The sequence below is a fragment of the Pseudophryne corroboree genome, chromosome 1 (genome assembly GCF_028390025.1).
Source record: "Pseudophryne corroboree isolate aPseCor3 chromosome 1, aPseCor3.hap2, whole genome shotgun sequence".
NCBI classification, from domain to species: Eukaryota; Metazoa; Chordata; class Amphibia; order Anura; family Myobatrachidae; genus Pseudophryne; species Pseudophryne corroboree.
The window spans coordinates 382,836,764-382,859,312 of record NC_086444.1 but is presented as its reverse complement, the minus strand read 5'-3'; the positions used below and the strand labels follow the sequence as shown (position 1 = coordinate 382,859,312).

The 22,549-nt window shown below is 40.5% G+C and overlaps 1 protein-coding gene across 1 annotated transcript in view; it reads right to left on the bottom strand.

Annotated features, from left to right (window-relative positions):
- Positions 1-12,268: 12,268 nt before the first annotated feature.
- Positions 12,269-22,549, bottom strand: part of SCARF2 (scavenger receptor class F member 2) — a 435,907-nt gene continuing 425,626 nt past the window's right edge. The window contains exons 10-11 of the mRNA XM_063913161.1: positions 21,854-22,006; positions 12,269-21,170 (exon numbers count right to left, since the gene is read on the bottom strand). Coding sequence (XP_063769231.1) covers positions 19,912-21,170; positions 21,854-22,006 — 1,412 coding nt within the window. The 3' untranslated portion in view covers positions 12,269-19,911. The remainder of the gene's footprint in view (positions 21,171-21,853; positions 22,007-22,549) is intronic.

Below are 22,549 nucleotides of genomic sequence, written 5' to 3'. Positions count from 1 at the left end.
TACATTTCAGGCTGACAGTACCAACACAAGCATCCAAGTACCTCCCCCAAACAAGTGCTGCCCCTAGGCATGTATCTCACATGCCTAATGGAAAATTCACCACTGGCGTGAATTTACCCTATGGAAAACAAAAAAGGATGGAACATTAAATTTGTTTCCCATCAACCCATCACAGACCCAAACTCCGAGGCCACCCAGCCCAGACTTACAGGAGCCAATAATACAAGCTGATACTTATGCTGTCTCTGACTTTCTGTCCTCCATGGCTTCATTCCATGACTGGCATGTGGCATTATTAGACAAAGAAATTTTATATTTGTCACAAATATGTCGTCATTTACGAAAACGTGATAATAGTCTTTTAGAAATTAATGCAAATTTCATGCTTTTAAATGAAAATGTTTGCAGTATTAATCAAAATGTCAGCCATGTTAACACCAATTTGGCAGAGACTTTTGATGTAATGAACAGAATCTTAAAAGCAAACCTCCGTGTTTTAGAGGCACACATTTAAATAATGTCTTTCAACAAAATTTCAAAGTCTATTTGAAAGCCAAAATAATCTTCTTTGGGAGATGAATGAAACTTTTAAAACATTAGGACAACAAAATGCTGGTCACCTCCCTGAGGCATCAAGTTCCACCGTTAGTAGCACAAACACCTCACCTGCATCAATGCCACCCAGGCATGGGGCCCATACTAGAGGTAGTTGTACTGGTCCTTGTGGCTCCTCATTCTCCCCTAGCCTTCCACATAAAAAGAGAAGTTGATAAAAATTTGTGTCAATTAATATGTTTGCAAATAAACTTTTTTAGCATTCATTTATATGCTTTTGGTTGATTTTGTCATTGTGACATTGTTATTAGTATGGTTAAAAACAACCAAAGTTACTATTTGTGTATCAGTCCTAATTCTGGCATAATTTCAAAACATAAACACAACTTTAATGTGAATTGACTAACATTATATGGTGGTATTGAACAAAAAACCCTGGTGAAAACCAATTTTTAGTTTCCTTGCAATTTTTTTTGAGTGTGACTCCTGTGCTCATGCAATTAGCTTTTTGGAAACATTACACACATTAAAAGAAGTGTAAACTGATTTTGTAAGGGTTACCAATGTGTTCACTGACATACTATCAGCGGGCTGGATGCCAGCTGCCCATATTCCGACAGCGGCATCCCACCCACCAGAATGCCAGCAGCGGGGTGAGCACAAAGAGACTCTTGCGAGCTTGGTGGCGCTCTGCACTCACCACAGGATCTATTCCCACTCCATGGATGTCATATACACCCACGAGTGGTAATAGTCCTGTTTTGCAGAGATTCCTGATGTTGGTCTTGTTGGCTGTTTGCATTCTGGCATCAGTATCCTGACCGCTTTGATTCCGACAGCCGGCAAATTGAACGCATCCCATCAGGGAACGGGTATGGGCCAAATCAGTCACATACTTTATCGCTAAGTGACATGGGTAATGTTAAGCACAATTTCAGTACTGGGCACACATTTCAGGAGAGACTACATGCTTTGCAACGAATGCAGAGTCATTTTTTATAATTCTAGGATACACATTTTAAACATTTTTTAAGATCACAATGGTGTGTAATATACTTACTGTGAAATAGTTGGCTATCACCGATAACCTAACCTGCCTCCCACTATCTGTGCTCACAGAGGGGGTCATTCCGACCTGATCGCATGCTGCCGTTCTTCCCCTGTCAAGCAGAGCAGCATGTAGGTGGACTAGCCTCTCAATTCTTACAATAGTCAGGGCAAAGTACTGAGAGAACAAGACATTGGGAAAGTTGGCAGAAAGTCTCTCTCCTACCTGTTCTTGCCGTTTCATGACCTGCTGGTATCTGAAGCTCAGTTACTGCTTGCCCAGATCCTGAAATGTTGGAGCTTGTTTGAAAAAGGATAGATATTATTCATCTCCCGGATAGCTGAGCATTAAAACACATTCAGTATCCCACCATAAAAATCATTAACATTCACATTTGACATAGACCTATTTTTCCTAATGTCGCTAACACTCCAAATAACATAAAAACCAGCCTCCACCATGACTTTAGTGTGTTGCTCTGGACTTCACATGTTCCACTTTAATTTATGTTGGTTATTTGATGTATATTCCAACTGATGAATGTCTTCCTGCATGCTTTTCATTGTACTACCTTTTTTATTTCATAGAATTATCATTTATTGCATATGACGCTGATATACCCACAGAAGCACGTTAACATGGCACGGGTGCTTCACCGGACACCCCTGATGGACCCAAACTGCCAACTCTGGGTTGCAGCAGTGCAGAGTCTGTGTGGTGATCCAGAGGCTCAGTAAATCTGTTGTCTCCTTTTCATCTCCGCTATATAACCTGCATCATGGAATGAAAAACAATAATGATCACGCACTCATGCGCCAAACGAGCAGCCTGGATATAGTGGTAAATAGTGTCACCAACACTTCAGAATACAAAAAAAAAAAGGAAAGGGTTACCACACCAATTCACGGGCGCTTCTCAAAGGTTTGTCAAGAGTCTGACTCACATCAAAGTTCTAGTGATGTCATAACCTTAAAGATAATATAAACACATACATAGTGTAACACTGTAAAGCATATATACAATAGACCAAATGGCTTTCTAGTGCAGACTCATACCGAATGTGGTAGTCTACACAGGGTAGACAATATTCACTATGTAAAAGAGCAGATCACCGACTGGCAGGATATTCTAATCCTCCTTCAATTCTTATGGGACGCAGCCCAAGTTTAGTGGTCTACAGATGGAAGTAGACAAATGCACGTTTAATAAATTCAACCAGGCGTCTTCAGGAGTAGTCATCAACAGCAGGTGAGTCCTCCACGTGCCCCCAGAATACCAGGTATTCTGGGGGCGCGTGGAGGACTCACCTGCCGTTGATGACTAATTCTATTTTAAATATACATTTTTTTTGCTCAAACTGTTAAAAATGTCCCTTCATATAGTCCTTCAGAATCTACACTGTTACCTGGCCCTCTGGTTATAGAGATGTGAAGTCCTTGCAGAATATAAACCTCCAACTACAGTTGTACGGGGTCATTACTATCTATTTATCTGGTCTATACTTCTGATTAGACTAGATCTCTGTTGGTTTACTGCTTTCTTCTATTGCTAGCCTCATCTGAAATAATAGCTACCAGAGACTGTTATTGTCTCTTAATGGCAGTTAGCTCACATTTGTGTTATGAATAGCTTCTTTTCATTGGGACAAACATTTACTTGTGTGCAATGTACTTTACTGTATTTTTAAGTAGTGGAGAAACATCTGTGGCCTACTTTCCCTGTATTTATACAAGTGATCTGGCATGTCTTCATTGAAATCATTCGATTTGGTCTTCCTGTTTTTCCATCTTAAAAAATTGGATCCTTTTGATGTCCTTGGCGTGTACTTTATTTACTGCTAAACATTTCCATATATATTTATACAGTACATCTAATTTGCTATGCATCCATGTCTCAAATATTCACTGCTCGGATACATTCTTTCTGTGCTACCTAGCTGTAAAGTAAGGAGCTATAATGTCATCCATAAGAGATGGCTTATGGTGATTGTACCTTGGGACAGTAGCAAAAAATATGTTTTGAGAAGTTGTGCTAAGCTATATAATATAATTGACCCCTGCGAAAATCAGTGAATGGAAGATGGAGTGACCCCTCCTTCCAGTGCCAATGATGTCACTTCCAGAGAGTTTCGGCATAACACACATCTACAGTCTCCAAACACTTCTGACACATTTTTCCTGTTCTTACTTATCACATACCATATCATGGTAAAGACACTTTGAAAATCAATCAATAACAACATTACAACATTATCCACAACCAAACATGTATAACAGAATAAAAGAAAAGAAAAAAGGGGCACGGGGATGCACAGGTACACAGACACAGAGAAGTAAAAGGGAAGATGTCCCAAATAGTACAATAGTAAATATTAAAGGTTAAAAAATGTAACACACTCTGGGTATCCCGCAGCCCTACTCCTTCTCTCCTCCTACACAAATACAAAATAATTACACTAGTCCTCCATAGTTTAAAAAGACAAAAGAGGCACTTGTTGATGTACGCTAGATCCTTTGTGCAGACGGGCAAAACCAGTGTATAATGGGCCAAATTCATGTTTGCAAGGAATTGCACAGATGCAAGGAAGCAACTCTGCAATTCTGTGTAATTTAAATGGAAATGCAGCAGGAGGCATCTGCATGCATTTACGAGATCCAAGTGCATACCCTCCAACTGTACCTTTCTGGCTGGTACAGTACCGGTTTTTCATGATTTGTACCAGCCAAAAGGAGCTATGTACCGGTTTTCAGCATCGCCCATTCCTATTGAAGCCTATGGAGGCGCCACTTAGCCACACCCCTTTACCCATGGCCATGCCCCTTCCCTTTTTTGTACCGATTTTCAGCTTGGCATTGTTGGAGGGTATGCAAGTGCTGTGTCTAAGTACACAGGCTCGGATCACCATTGCTAACAATAATGCTTTTAGCTGAGCAAATGTGGATTGGTAACTCTAAAAAGAATTATCAAAAAGCAAGCGCTACCAGGGCTGATTTTCTAAGCTGCTGTGAAGGGAGGTAGTCAACACTCCCCAAACATAGAAAAACTTGTGTAGAAAAACAGCGCTCAGGAATTAAAATAGAATTACATATACATATAAATATATATATATAAGCCACACAGTGTGCTAAAATTAAAATTACACTTTTAAATAAACACAATTAAGATATGAGTGTTTGTACAGTTTGACCTTTGAAAAAGCTGCCTATAGACAGCAAAACGCATCAGGTGTTCCCCCTTATTGGTCAGTGGATTACAAGACAAGTTCATCAACTCTTCAAACAGGACCTCCGTGGACTTTTTTTTAGAGGGACTCCATAAAAATTGCTACATCTCGGATCAACGCTAATTGGAACTCACCCTGAAAAATACCACAGGACCAGTAAATATATCCACATATTTGGACAACTGTTGTTTAATATTAGACTGAGGGGGTCATTCCGAGCTGATCGCAGCTGTGCTAAATTTAGCACAGCTACGATCATGTTCCCTGACATGCGGGTGGACGCCCTGCACAGGGCTAGCCCACCCTGCATGTCAGTCCGGCCCCCCCGCAGAAGTGCAAAGGCATCGCACAGCGGCGATGCCTTTGCACTTCAGGAATAACTCCCGGCCAGCGCAGCTTTAGCGTGCAAGTAGCCGCTACAGCCCGCCCCCCATTCGGTCCGGTCACGCCTGCGTTGGCCTGACCACGCCTACGAAACGGCAGCCAAACGTCGCCGTTTTGCCCCCTCCCGCCCATCGATCGCCTCTGCCTGTCAATCAGGCAGAGGCGATCGCTGTCCTGCTACGGCCTTCGGCCGTCCCGCATGTGCAGGCACACTACGGCGCCAGCGCATGCGCAGCAGGGACCCGTTCGCTCTGCTGCGTTAAAACGCAGCGAGCGATCGGGTCAGAATGACCCCCTGAGTTATTACCCAATCTCGGGCAATATTCTTGTCTATTACCATCTATCGGGTCCACTTAAACCAGACCATATAGAAACCTACTAAAAAAGGGGGAACAAAGACCTATGCTGCACTTATTCAAAATGTATGTTTTTTTTAACTGTACAAACACTCATATCTTAATTGTGTTTATTAAAAATGTCATTTTAATTTTAGCACACTATGTGGCTTTTATATATATGTATATATATATATATATATATATATATATATATATTTAATTCTATTTTAATACCAATGCTTTTAGTTGAGGCTTACTCAGCATGGCCATTGGATCCAGATGGCGCAGACTCTGGCCCTTTCACATCTAAAAAACTGGGGTGATGCACCCCCGTTTTGTAGAACAGTGTTGGGTACCGACCACTGCTCCACCACCCAAATACTACAGCATGTCATTCATGCTGTGGCTGACAGCGGGCTGCGAATGATATCGCAAGACCCGTTCTTCACATGCACAGAATGGGTCTAGCGCCTGCGCAGACCCCACACCATAGGTCAGATTTGTACATAAACCATAAGGTTGACGTACAAATCTGAATTAGACCCAATGCATGCTACACCAGTGTAGAAATACCCCTCCCTTTCAAGCACCTGAATGATAGCACTAAGCTAATTGAGCATCTGCCATTATATATGTCTGTTGTGAGAGGCAGAGAGGTTCCTGCATTAGGAGAAATATGCAATATGGAGCATTATGGGGCTGCTCCAAGGTAGGTAGCTCTTAGCTTAGATATATTTAAGTAAGGAGCCATTATCATGTGGCTCCTTGCTGGTTAATCATAGACCCAGATTGGGGTAATGGAGGTGTGGGGTGCAGTGCCTCTGGACTGGCTGAGCTGGATGGCTTTAGTGTGGTATACCTTTACATTCCATTAACACTTTTCACATACAGGTTGAGTATCCCTTATCCAAAATGCTTGGGACCAGCAGTATTTTGGATATCGGATTTTTCCGTATTTTGGAATAATGGCATGCCATAATGAGATATCATGGCGATGGGACACAAGTCTAAGCACGGAATGCTTTTATGTATCATATACACCTTATACACACAGCCTGAAGATCATTTTAGCCAATATTTTTAATAACTTTGTGCATTAAACAAAGTGTGTGTACATTCACACAATTAATTTATGTTTCATATATATCTTATACACACAGCCTGAAGGTCATTTTAACCAATATCTTTAATAACTTTGTGCATTAAACAAAGTTTGTGTACATTGAGTCATTAGAAAACAAAGGTTTCACTATCTCGGCCTCACTCAAAAAATTCCGTATTTCGGAATATTCCGTATTTCGGAATATTTGGATATGGGATACTCAACCTGTACTAATTTCTTTAACACTATTTCTCCATTTTAATTACATCTCATTTTTGTATCACCTTCCTTATAGCTTCGGCTTCCTAACACTAATTTATTAACACTATAGTTTTTTCACTGGTATGATGCCCTGGGCTTTCTGGCTTATGCTGGTGTTTTGGGGTGCCACACCCTGCACCTAGATATAGCGCTAGGGACCCCAAATATACAGAGACGCTTTAATGCGGCTTTGGGGCTTATTCATACATTTGCGCAAATATATGTAACCGAGATCTCTGAATTGTAATATTGTGTGGGATTTATATATGGTTAATGTTATCATTCAGAGTGCTGGGGGAAACAAAATGCCTTTTTTTTTCTTGCTTAGAAATACCCCTCCCTTTCAAACACCTGAATGATGTCACTAAGCTAATTGAGCATCTGCCATTATATATGTACACCAGTGTTTAGTTAGACCACTGAGAAGGAGGTACACAAATTAAATGAAGAGAGAGGCTTAGAAGAGTAAGAAACAGAGAAGCAGTAGAATGAGAGGGAGGAAAGAGCAAAACAGAGTAGCAGTAGATAAAGAAAGGGAATAGATATAGGAGAAAGACCCCTGGCCTGAAGGGTTTCAGAGGGAGAACGACAAATAGACCTGTGAGAGGGAAGAGAGAAATGGAATAAGAGGAAAAAAAGAGAGGGAGCACTGAAGAGTATACTGTATAAACTATATCGTTTGTTAAACTGACAGACCCTGCAGAAAATGACAGCAGAATAGTAAAAAAAAAAAAAAAAATTGACCTGCATGGGTAGGGGAGTTTGGCCGAAGCTGATCTGTGCAAACTTTGTTAGGTTTAAAAGTGCAGTAGTGGTTCTAATTATAATAAGAAAAAAAAGAAGAAAAAGGCATAGAGGCCCCCTTCCCATATCAATAGCCTGGCCTGGACCACTCAGCCTAGGGTGGTATTGGAAAATAGGGGGAATAAACAAGTGGGGTTCCCACTATTTTCCAAAAATCAGCACCAGGCTGAACCAGAGGGAGGGATAACTCTATAGCAGTGAGTCACACAGCACGGGTTCCCGCTATCATACCCTTAACCAGGCCCAAACTGGTCAGTCCAGGGCTGGAACTTCTCGGGAAGCTGGAACCCCCGCCAAAAAAGATGGGGTCCCCTCACTAGAGGGACAATCAGCCCTGGGCTTACAGTTGGACTACAGGGCCTTATTCAGAGATAGACGCAGAACACTGCATACGCAGCCAGATCTGCGTCCATCTACTCACATGCTGGGGGCCGCCCAGCACAGGGCAAGGCCGTTCACCGCTCAGCATGTGTAAGGCTGCCTCATGATGTGCCCACAATTAGATTGCGGATGCATCGGAACTAAGGTGGACCCCTGGCAGCGCAGCCTGGCTATGCTGTCAGGCGGTCTGCCGCCATTTTTTTGGGAGTGTCTGCGTGTGACATCATGCAGTCGCCCAAAAAATGGTCCCGCCCACCTGTTTGGGATGCCCCACCCCTCCAATGCTGCGACGACGCCCACTCGACAGCCGCTGCTGTCAATCACACTGCGGCCGCATCCTTCCGGGATGCAGCCGCAATGTGTAAGGTCGCGCACATGCACTGCAGCCAGATGCGTCCATCTCAGAATCAGCCCCTTAGTACACAGACCCCCAGGTCAGTTGGCAGGGGGATCCATTCCCTCCTGTTCTTGAAGTTTTCACTACCAAATGCCGCTCATGTGTTAAGTTCAATCTGCTTGTCTGGAACCTGAAATGTTAGAGAAAAAGGAATAGGTGCATGAAATAACAAAAGACTAGCACTCTAAGGCCTCTCTACAACTAACTAACTAACACACTATTATTACAATAGCACTGATATTTAATATGGTCTCCCGCCCTGCAAACAGCACATTAATAGTATTCAATAAATGAGAAGTAGTTAGGGGACTATCACTTACTATGCAGACAGTTACCATGATGATCCTGCAGTACAGGTTGGTATGTTGACATGGCTATCATGCTACTTGTATCATGCTAACAGGACTAGTACAACTCTAAACTTGCTTTTGTACCAGTATTTGCAGTTTTAATGCCGATCCGGTTAACATGCTCTAACATGCTGGTGAATGCATTCCAGGATTAACATGGTCAGTGTTGATCCATGTACCCATTCTCAATAAATAAATAAATAAATAAATACATACATAAATCTTTCTTCATCCCACACAGCCAGAGCCGGCCCAACCATTATGCTGAATACACGGCTGAGTAAGGCGCCACGGTGCGGAGGGCGCCGTCAGACAGGTCCATGTCTGCAGCCTACCCGGAAGCCCATGCTGTAGTGTTCCCTTCTCAACTGTGGCCTCCTTTACATGCAGGGCTGGCCACATGGACAGCTGCACTTGATGGAGCAGTTTCCATCACAGAGCTTGTCAGCTGAAGCAGCAGTGACTGTCTCCATCCTCCACTGACAGAAGGTGCGTTTCTAGCATATCTGTGTTGATGGAGGCGGTGGCTGCTGCTGCAGGGGGTAAAGGGTGGATGAGCACTACTGACTTCCACTGTGTGATATCCCGATAGCCGGCAGCAGGTGTGTGTATGGTTTGGGGACCAAGTAGAAAAGTACTGTCAGTCAAGTGGGCTCCTCTTCTCCCTCACACTGTCCTGCATTGGCTGCCTCTCTCCTCCCCCCTGCCCTCAATGCCCCCTCACCCTCTCTCTCTCCATGCCTCTCTCTCTCTATCCATGCCCCCCTCTCTCCCCATGCCTCTCTCCCCATCCCCATTCCTCCGCCAAAATATATATTAGTTTACCAAATAATTAGTTAAAATAGTTAACATTCATAGTTAATTAGCTTTCCTTCTCCTCACCTTAAATAAATAGACACTACAGGGTGCTACTATTATATTCAATGAAAGCAATAAATGAATCGCTCAGCCCCCACCCACCATAACATTTAATTATTCACCACCCTAACAAATAGATAAGCCCTCTACCCAATTATATTAAATAGCTAACCCACACAATAATAAATTATTTGCTGATCCTCACCCCTATTACATTAAATTAATCACCTCCAGTAATGAATTAATAAACCAGCCCTCACCTCCATTTCATTAATAGGATCCCTCTCCCTCTTCACTCCCCACTTACCTTTTCATAATAAAGGACAGAGCTATGCCAGAAAAGGATATCTATATTACTAATACATATATATATCAGTGATGTGCATTGGGGTGAGGCAGAGCTTTTCTTGTCATACTAACGTAAACCTCAGAGTTTTGACTATATATAGTACAGGTTGAGTATCCCATATCCAAATATTCCGAAATACGGAATTTTTTGAGTGAGAGTGAGATAGTGAAACCTTTGTTTTCTGATGGCTCAATGTACACAAAATTTGTTTAATACAGAAAGTTATTAAAAATATTGTATTAAATGACCTTCAGGCTGTGTGTATAAGGTGTATATGCAACATAAATGAATTGTATGTACACAAACTTCTGGAGTAAAAAATCTGATAGGTGAGGGAGTGCCTCCCCTGCCTACATTATCCGCACATCTCCAAAAAAAACTGCACAGCGCTCCAGAAAAAATCATTTTACATGTGCAAGGTCAAAGCAATCAATATCTCCACATCCTTCCTGTAAGCATCCATCAGGGGCTCAAGTAGGGATCAGACCAGCACACTACTCCATACCAATCTACATGCTACACAATTCAATATGCACTTTCATGCTATTTAATGGTCGCACTTGGTCACTTTATGTATGGCTGTCCCCTGACAAAGGTCTCTGACTGAAACAGCTGTTGGGATGAATTACAGTGCTTTTGATAGGATGCCATATTCAGTATTTGGATAAGTATACCTGTATGTGTTGTTACATCATGCTGCTTATAACGCTTGCTGGATTTTTCAATTACATAGCCAATAATATGGAGTAATGGAGTAGTGTGCTGGTCTGATCCCTACTTGAGCCCCTGGCAGACGCTTATAGGATGGGTGTGGATATATACTTGTTTGCAGCCCTCAACCCCCTCCCCATATATATATATATATATATATATATATATTGTGGGGCCCCATGTCCCTCATATATAATAATTTTGTCCTCCCCCCCTTTTTATTTACATGCTCCTTCGCTTATTCCTATCCTTTTCTACTCTATAAGATGCAGGGGCTGGGCACAAGCACACTCAGTTCGTCTTTGTGTCTCTTCTGGATGAAGCATCATGACATTGTGATGTCATCACACCTAAGCCTCATTCCTTTTTAACACACTGATTGCAGTACAGGAGGAGGGGAGGGAACCGGGAACAGTTTTTAATTGCAGCAGTCAACTGGCACTCCATTGCCGGCAATGCAATCTCAGAGGGCCCAGAGGGGCGAAGCATCATAGGTTGTGGTGGCAGTACCCCAGGGCAGACCTCATTAACCGTGCTCCCCTGCTAACAGCCCTGACTGTCATTCAGCTTTGCAGCTACCGCCATCATATATAAAATATATATCTGACCGATGGCCGTCCCAAAGCATCCAAGTCACCCTGCCTTTCTCCAAGCCTGCCTCTGTCTTCGTCCGCCACAGGTCTCACATGTACATGTGCTAGTTGTCCAGAGATTTGTGCTGCAGATATCACTGGAAACATGATACAGTTGCCATTTCTCCAGAAATCTGTGCATGTGCAGTACATTCCTCCACTTGCCAGGAGTATGTTGCAGAAAAAGATAGCTAGAGAAACGTCCCTGCAGTGTGCCCTTAATGTCTAGGAAAGTGCGAATCTCCTTCCTGAGCATGTTGTAAAACTGGCCTCATGCTTCAAACACAAGTAACAGACATAAGGGGATCTGCCCTTGCTCAGGTGACATGGGTCGCCGTAGTACTTCCTGACAATCAATAAATCATTCAATCAATTATGGTCCTGGAAAGTAATCCCAAGGGTTGAGGCTGAGAGTACCTGGCAGTTAGCTTAAGTATGAGAGTCACCCTATACAAGTTGTTCATTATTGTCGAGGAGCTATTGCTCATAATGCACATAAGCTACAGGAGAAGACCTCACTTCCATCATTGTTCAGCCCTGCCCAGGAAATCTGAACTTTGTTTTTTTTCATTTATTTGTTTTTTAGAAATTGTTGAAACCTGTGTGATCTTTTAAAACTATTATAATCTTGTGACTTTTTTGTAACTTTAAGCTTTGAAGATATTCTTGAATTAATTGCTTAAATTCTAGTTCTGGTTCTGTGTTTTTAACCCAAGACCTCGAGTGGCCAATGTTACCCATATTCCTAAGTAAACATAATTGAGTGTGCGAGTGAGAGCAGGAGCTTGCCCATGGCTTTGTCCCTAAAAGGTGCTTCAGCTGGTGGCAGTGACCTTGGCTAACCATGTGAGTAATGAAAATATAGTAGACACAACTGGAAACAAAAAGAGATTTATTAACAAAGCTTTTCCCTGGGGCAACAATATCAGGTGCAGTACCAGTCTTTTAATACAAAATAATAAGTAGCTAAACCTACTTGCAAAATAACATTACAAACATCAACTTACACACTGGTTCAGTTGTCAGGTTATAAATAGAACTTTTCCATCACCAATATTCCAATATTGGTTGTGTATAGCTTTCAGTTTCACTAGAAAGTATTTTATATTCTCAGGTACAAAGGGCATCAGTCAAAACCAGCTCGACATTTACCCTATTCCCGACTCTTGACCCACAATGACACATTCAAGAGATGACAAATATGAAATAAAACCTGAATTAACAAAGGAGAAATTGTATTCAACTTGCACATTCAAGCCATCCCTCCTTAATATCCACATTTGCTAAACAGTAAGTACAATATATATCCAGCCATCTGGACAGAAAAAATATATTTTTTTAATTAAAATGACAAAAGAATTGTTTATGAACAAAACTAACAAAAGTATAACAGGTATAAGAAGAGGTTGTATACATGTTGATATGGACTATATCACAATATTAACAAATTTGTCAAATAAAAGTAAGCAAGCTTCTCAGTAATATCATAAAGCTTAAATTCTATATTTAAACTTATAAATCCCAAGTATAATTGCAAAAGCGCATTATAAACATTATTGCTGGTTTTATATTTGCATAAGTTCATTATACATCTGTAAATCTAGGCAATGGAGCAGATTCAAAGAGCTCTGGTTGGGTCTCGTGGGTCTGTTCCAGTGGGTAAAATGCCCAGAGCTATTGAAACACAGACTGGTGATCAACCAATGAGCAGCCCTGATGCAGTAGTTGATTTTTATTTCTGCTCACACCTCCAGACAGTGAGAACAGAGCTCGTTCACGGATGCCGAGGGGCTGCTTCTGGGTCTGTAACTAAATAGCTCTGTCTACTTTATGTGCTATTCTAGCAGGAACACACCGCATGAGTCAATGGCTGGATAACTGAATCTGCCCCCAATGTATTGTCTTTAGTACATATGTAACCTTGGTTTAGAATTAAAAGAATTGGAAAGGTAGGGATTAAACTATGTAAAATATGCTCTACATGTGTAGAGCACTGACTTTTTCTGATTGAATGAAAAGAGGGTGTGATTCCGCACCAGTCAGTTCATTTTTCTGATTGACCAATGTCATGTTGTGTTTTATTTTCATTCATTAGTCAGCAGTAAAAGCATTGTTGTTTATTGGTGAATTCCAATTTGAGAGAAGTGACATTAAATATAAATTCCTCATCAATTCAAAAAAGCAGCAGACAAATAATACTAACAATAAGAATATTGTCTAATGTAAATGTGGGTAATTAATCAAATGACCAACAATGGTTTGCAAATGAGCAAGCACTTTGTCTCCTTCATGTTCTTTAAATTAAGTTAAAAAGTAACTTAATTAAAGGACAATTTCACTTTATAATAAATATTTTAAAATTAACTTAACTGTCCTGCTCAACAGAATGAAGGTCCTTGTGTGAGACCCCTCTTCTTGTGGTCCAGGAGAAATTGGGTTTGCAAAAAAATATAGATGTCCAGAGCCTTGCTGCAATGAAGTGCAATGCAACAGACTGCTTCCCACTATAACAGCCTGCCTCCCACTATAACAGCCTGCCTCCCACTATAACAGCCTGCTTCCCACTATAACAGCCTGCATCCTACTATAACAGCCTGCATCCCGCTATAACAGCCTGCTTCCCACTATAACAGCCTGCATTCCACTATAACAGCCTGCCTCCCACTATAACAGCCTGCTTCCCACTATAACAGCCTGCCTCCCACTATAACAGCCTGCTTCCCACTATAACAGCCTGCCTCCCACTATAACAGCCTGCTTCCCACTATAACAGCTTGCATCCCACTATAATAGCCTGCATTCCACTACAACAGCCTGCTTCCCACTATAACAGCATGCATCCCACTATAACAGCCTGCTTCCCACTATAACAGCCTGCTTCCAACTATAACAGCCTGCTTCCAACTATAACAGCCTGCATCCCACTATAACAGCCTGCTTCCCACTATAATAGCTTGCATCCCACTATAACAGCCTGCATTCCACTACAACAGCCTGCTTCCCACTATAACAGCATGCATCTCACTATAACAGCCTGCTTCCCACTATAACAGCCTGCTTCCAACTATAACAGCCTGCTTCCAACTATAACAGCCTGCATCCCACTATAACAGCCTGCTTCCCACTATAATAGCCTGCTCCCACTATAACAGCCTGCATCCCATTATAATAGTCTGTTTTCCACTATAATAGCCTGCCCACTATGCTGTTACATTTGAAACCCCTAGTAGCCATATTGGATATGGAACGTTCAAGTGTTATTAAATTAGAGGGATATTAGTAGAAACTGGAGACCAGTCAACATGTTATCCCGCTGCGGCTATCTCTGTACATTGAGGCCAAAATCCATCAGTTATTCCTGCAGCATAGAGAAATGGTATGCAAGGGCGAGGGACTATGGCCATAGTATAAGAGAAAAGATGATAATTTTTTTTAAAAGGTTTAATATATGGTATAATTCATTTTCCTTTAAGCCTTAAGTGTAGGAACCTCATGTCCCATATAATGATCTATAATATAATGACAGCCAAGAGAACAAAGAGAAAAGGCAGTCAATTCTGTAAGCAAATGTAAAATTAGTATCTTAGCACATGGGCTATGACTATTAGACACCTGTGCATATGAACTGTGCTACCATTTTAGCAAAGGCCACTGTATTTCTATATATTGCTGATGATAACTGCAAATCAGACCTACATATGATATTGAAGCATTATGCCTCTTCCATAAGCATGCTTACATGTAAACATACATCATGAGTGGAAAATCATTGAATGCAGTCAGTTAGACAAACCTAGAAGATAGCTGGATGATCTAAGGATCTGAAAGGGATACAGCAAACATTAAAAAAAAAGCTGTTGGGGAATGACTCTTACTTGGAAATTCCAAACATGGAAATTGCATCTTACAACTGTTCTATGTTTAATAAAAAATAACAAAAAAAAAAAAAAAAAACAGATAAAAAGATGCAGTGTTGCAATGTTAAAGAATGCACCTCTGGGAGCCCTTGGGATTTGCTGTAGCAAAACTACAGTCTAAAGTAACATGCAAGAAATGATATCGTAAAATAGTTTTACTTGTAGCTAGGGATCAAGAGTATTCAAAGAAAGACTTTCACATACTTGTACATCCCAAATGATTTTCTGATTTACACTTTCCGTAACCTAATATCTGACGTTATATTATCATGAAAGTCAGAAAGAATAAACCTCATCAACAAAGGTGCAGCAATGGATGGAAGCATATAGAGCTAAGATAATGAGATGTGTAAAAAGGGGAACGCTGTCTGCCGTAATGTGTAAAAAGGGGGACGCTGTCTGCTGTAATGTGTAAAAAGGGGGACTGGCTGCCGTAATGTGTAAAAAGGGGGACGCTGTCTGCCGTAATGTGTAATAAGAGGGACGCTGCCTGCCGTAATGTGTAGAAAGGGGAACTGTCTGCCGTAATGTGTAAAAAGCGGACGCTGTGTGCCATAATGTGTAAAAAGAGGACGCTGTCTGCCGTAATGTGTAAAAGGGGCTCTACCTGGTGTAGTGACGCTGCTGTTCAGCGTAATTTGAATAATGGAGACTACTGTGCACCGTAATATGAATTAGTATTATTTTGTGGCCAAACCCCTTCCCCATGGAGCCACGCCATATATTTTTTGCGCGCACTCCCCCTATTTTGCATGAGGGGGGCGCCAGTGCCGTTTCTTGCACACAGCGCTAAAATGTCTAGTTACGGCACTGGTCTGACTGTTTAATAGAAAGATATATAGATGTTTCCACGAGGCTTCAAGAGATAATAGCCATTACCACAGTTAAGTTTAACCAGAGGTTTTGTGGTCTTGTGCTTGTGAAATGATGTATAGTATTATAACGCACAACAAAGTACTGTACTTTCCCACTAGTCTAAAATTACTTGGTAAAGAAAACACAGGGTGCATACAGTACATGCCATTACTAACATATGGATATCAGCAGTGTGGAAAAAAGCCTTCTGATATATATATGTGTGTATATGTATATCATTAAAAACAAAATCTAGGTTTTTCGCATCATGTTTGACAAGAATCTATCTTTAGTTCATTCTCAGCCTATTTAAGTTTAATGTTGGAGAAATGTATACATATGTCTACAGTACATGTTTGTTTCCCTGTGTGGGAACTGGTACAAAAATAATAGTGTATCGGCAGTCAAAAAGTATACACACTGACAGAAATAGATTTAAGATTTTTTAAATAGACTCCAGAGACTGGCCCAGCTGTAAAATGATTCTGCATCTACAGCTTTTGCAGCCATAAGTATACCATCAAACAGATGATCAAGTCTAAAGTCTAAACGCTATACCCGATGAACGTACAGCCAGAATAAAAACAAGTTTACAGTGTAAGAAAAAGGTATATTTTAACTATTTTAGCATTGTTATACATATTAATATTATGTCCCTTTTATGTTTTACTGTACACATGCAGGTCAATTCAATCAAGGGCACCGGGTCATAGAGTGTTTTTTGGGGACTACCAGTTAGTGATCGATCTGCAGCTTTCAAGGCCAAATGTAGCCATCAATTCGTAATATTAAATAACTCAAGCGCTAACAAAGGCATTCATCTGCAATTCCAATTTGTAACTACTTTTAAACCAATCTTTTATTGTTAATAACAAACAATGCTATGTGTTTGAATCCATTAATGCTACTTCTCCTCTTATTCATCATTAGAGATTATGAAAGTTTGAGTTGGAAAGTGCATACAATTAATTTGTACGAGTTGTTAATTAATTCCCCTTTCACACCGAGCCTCTCACCCGGAATATTGCTGGGGCAACCCTGGATCCTGGTTTGGTGTGAAAGGGACTATCCGGATTTGGTGCACTGGGAATTTGATCTAGGGACGAATTTGGGACCGAAGCAGGTAGTCTGTAGTGTGAAAGTGCGATGTGGATTATCTGAACCAGGTTGCACTAAAAGATAGCAGAGAGCCAGATCACAGGTGCCTGGAGATGATTCAAAGGAACCCAAGTCGGCAATAACCCTGGTCCAACCTGCAGTGCGACATGGTTCCAAACAGCTATGACATGGCTTGAAATCGTGTTCAATAACCCAGGTTGGACCTTAGTTTTTTTTTGTGTGAAAGGGGTTTAATAAAGCAGTAAGTGCTAAACTAAAGTACATGAGCCTCAAGGTCTTAAAAGTTGTTATTGCTTACAACTTATCATGAGAACACTACCATTTAATTGTATGACTGCTGTCACTTATCACACTTAAGTTATTATACTTATCATAGGTATTTGCAGTGAAGCGTGACTTCTTCCCTTTCATGCCCACATATTGTAGAGGTTTAAGAATCCCACTTAATTTTATTTCAACAACATGGGAAAAGCCAATGTTATGCATGTAAGAGAAACACGCTTTGAAATATCGCTTAGACATTACGTTTTGCTAAAAGTACCACTATTTAATGTGCACCTATCCCCTAATCCCCTTTTTTGGGCTTAAGCAACATTCCTCAGAATATAGTTTGCCTACTCACTAGGAGTTAAGAAAGAGTCTCTGTGATGTCACTAGTCCTTTGTGAATCTATAGGCAGAATGGTCATAAATATTAGCTCTGATAATATGTCTGCCTTCATTGGGCTCAACTGAAGGCATATTAGTAAATAATATTAATAAGATCTAAAAAATTGCATATAAAAATAATCTGTATGCTGATTCAGAAGCATCGCAAATGTATCTAGCTTTGCACCAGTCATATATGGTTTGCATAATGGCAAAGCCTACTTACACCCATCAAGGTCAAAAGCGCAAGAAAAGGTCACATTGATATGAAAAATGAAAAACACATTTGCTGTTAGTTTCGATTTCAATTTTAAGAATCCTTTATATTTGATATAATTTGATATTAATGTTCTTCCGCGTGTATGAATTACTGTAAAATACAGTAGCAAAAAGTTCAATATAAAAAATGCCCACAAAATCATAGTATATATCCAGGATCAATGAAGGATCAAACAGTGGTGGCTCCAGAGGTGGGGCTGTAGCGCAGTTCAAATTTCAAATAGAGAAGCCACACCAACTGCCAGTGAGTCAGTTTGGGGTGACAGTTGGTGTGACTCCCCTATACAGTTTTAGAGGAGAATCTGCAATCAGTCAATCAGTAGGGACTAGCAAGTGCTGGTGACTGTCATCATCATTAACCTGTATCTGCACCAGCCCTCAGGCACCCACACGTAGGGTTGCCACCTCATCCCTTTAATTCTGGGCACATATTAATTACACAGGTTCTATGGCTGGCTGACTTCAAGACTACATTTCACCTGCTTTTAATCAACCCATCAAATATAAAAGATTCTTAAAATTAAAATTTCACTAAAAAGGAAACATGAAGACTCTCATACGCCAGTCAAGAGCGTCTCCATGTGGGTCTGCCCGAGTTCACAATTACACAAACGTGCCCCTTTCTCTACTCTATCTGACTGTGTACACCTCCCCCCTTTCCTCTCCAAGGTGCAACCCTCAAATCTGCATATGGAAGTAGGTTATTAGCCTGTTTCTGTGGGCATGCGCAGTACAAATTTGGGTATTTTACATTAAGCAAATAGTCATATGCCAAACTCAGCATAAGCCCTATTGTGATGGGCACACATTAACAATGTTTACTGTTTAGTGAAATTTTATATCTAAGTAGCGAGATGATGCATTTGTAGCCAGGCGAATTTCACCATGGTAATACTAACTGGTACAAAATATCCAAACAAAAACTAAATAAAACAGCTTAAAAAGCTAGCTTATCCATTACTGCATAACTAGGACAGATTCATAAAATATTTTATATTAAAATAAGCACTGCTTATGCACTTTATGAGACAGTTGTAAAAGTTGAACGCCATACACAATGGTACAGTTCTATGGCCAAATAAGATATGCTGTTGAGTCACAGGTGTTTACGATCCAATCAGAAAAAGATCCTCCAGACTTCCCACTTTTTAGCGGAATGCAATAATAAGCATTTGTTTAAATAACTTAGTTGCTTGGCTCCTTCAAACAATGAAGTATTGTGAAGCGTCTAGATAAAAAAAGGCAAGAATTGGCAGTAGCTAATTATGCTAAATAAAAACTAACAATAGTGAAAAGTTAGGTTTACATGACAAACACATGCTATGAAGGCGCCATAGCTGTTGTCTCTATTACCACATTCCTCAGTTATAGTATCAAGAGTTATCAGAAATGTTCTTTTAAGATCACCCTTTCCTCAGTTAAGCCTGGCCTGTTCTTCCAAGACAATTCAGAGGCACTAGAAAACCACATATAGTGACACATGTTGTGTTCTGGATATATTCTGTATAAGATTAAGTACATCAGGCCATACGTGTCTCCATTGATTCCACCTATATCCATCCTCATGCCCCAAGGGCAGTCGCAGTTTTCTTTGGCTCAAAATATGGCTACAGCAAAATACATCAGAGTATATTGCAAAAGTCAACAGAATCCATCATAATGCCCCATTTGGAGAGATCACAATGTGCAAATGTGCCACCATTATTTTACTGACTGTGGTGGCATTATGGCCATTTTTGGTTGCACTTTGCCATCAGTGTCCAAGGTTGCATCTTTGCTTTTCTTCCTAGGAGGCTTTTTAATAGGTGTTTTCTTAACTGCTGTTTCTCCGGTTTCTTGCTTTACATTTGCAGCCTGATCCTGACTGCTGTTAGAATTTTGTTTTTCAACTGGATTTCCTGTGGCTGGAACGATCTCTGAAACTGGACTAATCATTTTTTGCAGATTGGTGGTTGTTGGTAGAATTGCTTTGCTGGACTTCTGGTTAATGGCTGCTGCAGAACGCTTGGCTTTTTGAGGAGGAGTAGGTTTCTCTTTTTGTGTTTTAAGTGGGCCAATGCCATTTTGGTTGGTGTTGGCATCCACCCTGTTCAGACTTTGAGTTTTTTCTTTTAGTTGGGCAGCCAGTAATGAAGCTGCCTCTGATGACATATGTGGATGAAGTACCTCAGTCCGAGACTTGCTGTTATCTGGACTCCTAGGAGCGTCTTTACCATCACCATTTTTTTTATCAATATGTAGATTTCCTATTCTTTTCAGGGCATTTTGTACTGTCCCATTAATACTCTCTATGTGATCATGGCTTTTGTTTCGGTGCTTTGATTTGGATGGAGACTGGGCTACTTCAGAAGGTTTGCTTTCTGCGCTGTTTATATCCTTCAAGTACTTTTGCCCCTTGTCCTTATTCCTCATGATAACTTTTTCTTCATTTTTGCCTTGTCCAGCAGGGCTTGTGTCACTGGGAGTTCTCTTCCTATGGTGATCTCTAACACTTGAATTTTGTTCTAATTGGTCACAATTATTGGTTGATTTATCTGGTGACTTATTAAATGCTGGTAGTGAGTAAGAGTTATTTGAATTATACTTGCCATGAATCCAAGATACTTTGGGCTTTGTAGATGGGTCAGGTGGAGGAGGTTTTGTTCTTTCTGGAGATGGTGGTTTTCCACCAATTGTAGCACTTCTATTATCCATGCTAGGGTCATCTTCATCTTTAGACTGTTTAGATAGCCTTGCAACCTTTGCATATAAAGCCCCACCAGTTGAGCCAGATCCACAAGATGATCTTTCACTATCTGATGATTTGAGTAGTGGAGTTTCACTGTTGTCAACTTGGGATGACTTAGGTGATCCAGAATCTTTCAAGTAGGTATATTCCCCAGCTTCTTCTTCATTAATTAGTGGTGTCAATTTTTCCAGGACACTGGCATTTCCCTTCTCTTTACAGTCTGCCACCGATTCTAAAACACAAAAAAGGACAATTGGACCTAAATGACAGCAATAGATAAAAAAAACTACTTCAGTTAACATACACAAAAAGGTCAAATAAAATGTATTTGACCTTACTGCAAACAACAGGTCAGTCTAATGAGCTGTCATCAGTTTAGAACAATAATTTTTGGGACTCACAAAGCAATGATCTGTCTATTTGCTTGAATATGTCAAATCAAATCTGTTTCTGCACCCAGCGTAACTTTGCTGGTCCTGATGTGATTTCAGCAAGATAGCCACTAAATTTAAATCGGTTGTTTCTCCCTTTAAACTAATTGCCACTATAAATCTAGCAGCTATCTCACCTAATCATGCCACGCCCAGCAAATCGCAACCTATTACATATAGACCATAATGGAGTAGGTTGGTTTTGCCTTGCAAATTATTGCCGCTTTAAAAATACGTCCATTCTCGGATAAAATTCCGGACCTCCAGCAACTCTGACCCTATTAAATTTACTCTCATGGTCAATAATTCCATAGTGACTGAAGACATCCTTTGTGAAAATCCTCACCATCGTATAAAACTGCATTTAGCTTCTAATTACTGTCTCTTAGTGAACATCAGCCATTAATGAGAAAAAGTCAAATACTCTGCTATAGTCAAATGTGACTGTGCTCTGAATGCTACATGCTAGAATGAATTGTCTTACCCTCATGAGGCACGCAGTATACTGGTCCATCGTCAGTGGTATCAAAGGATGAAAATGAACCACGGGATGACCATGATGGTGATGGTTGTTCAACAACAGATGGTGGTTCAATGAAGCTGCAATTGAAAGTATTCTCCATGTCGTGATGAGCCACTGAAACAGAACAAAAGTGCCACGGGTGAGCATGCAAACTTACTACATTAAATATGCTGTACAAAAAGTTACGAACGTTCTAAAAGAAACAGTAAAACAATATAAACCACTGTCATTTATTTCTTACATGAAATATGTTTTTTTTTGTGACATTTAGTAATTACTAATTCATTAAATTACTAATTGACCAACACTGTCTACCTGCATGCCCTTGTGATATTGTCACTATTAAATAGAAGAAAAAGATCATATGTACAACCATCCTATCTCCATTGTGACCAGACCTAGATGACCAATGAGGAAACACAAACTACTACCTGAAGCCTTGTGTGACGCAGGGGTTAATACCGACCCAGAAAATGTAAAATCCATTTCCACTATGTTTCTACCATATTGGAAAGTCTCTCAGAAATACTCCTCCTCATAGTACATAAACAACAAATGCATTGTAGTAAAGATGGCTTATTAGAAAAACAAATGAGGCACAGTATGTGGGACCCACATCACTATATTTATACACAAACAATACGGAATTGCTGTTTC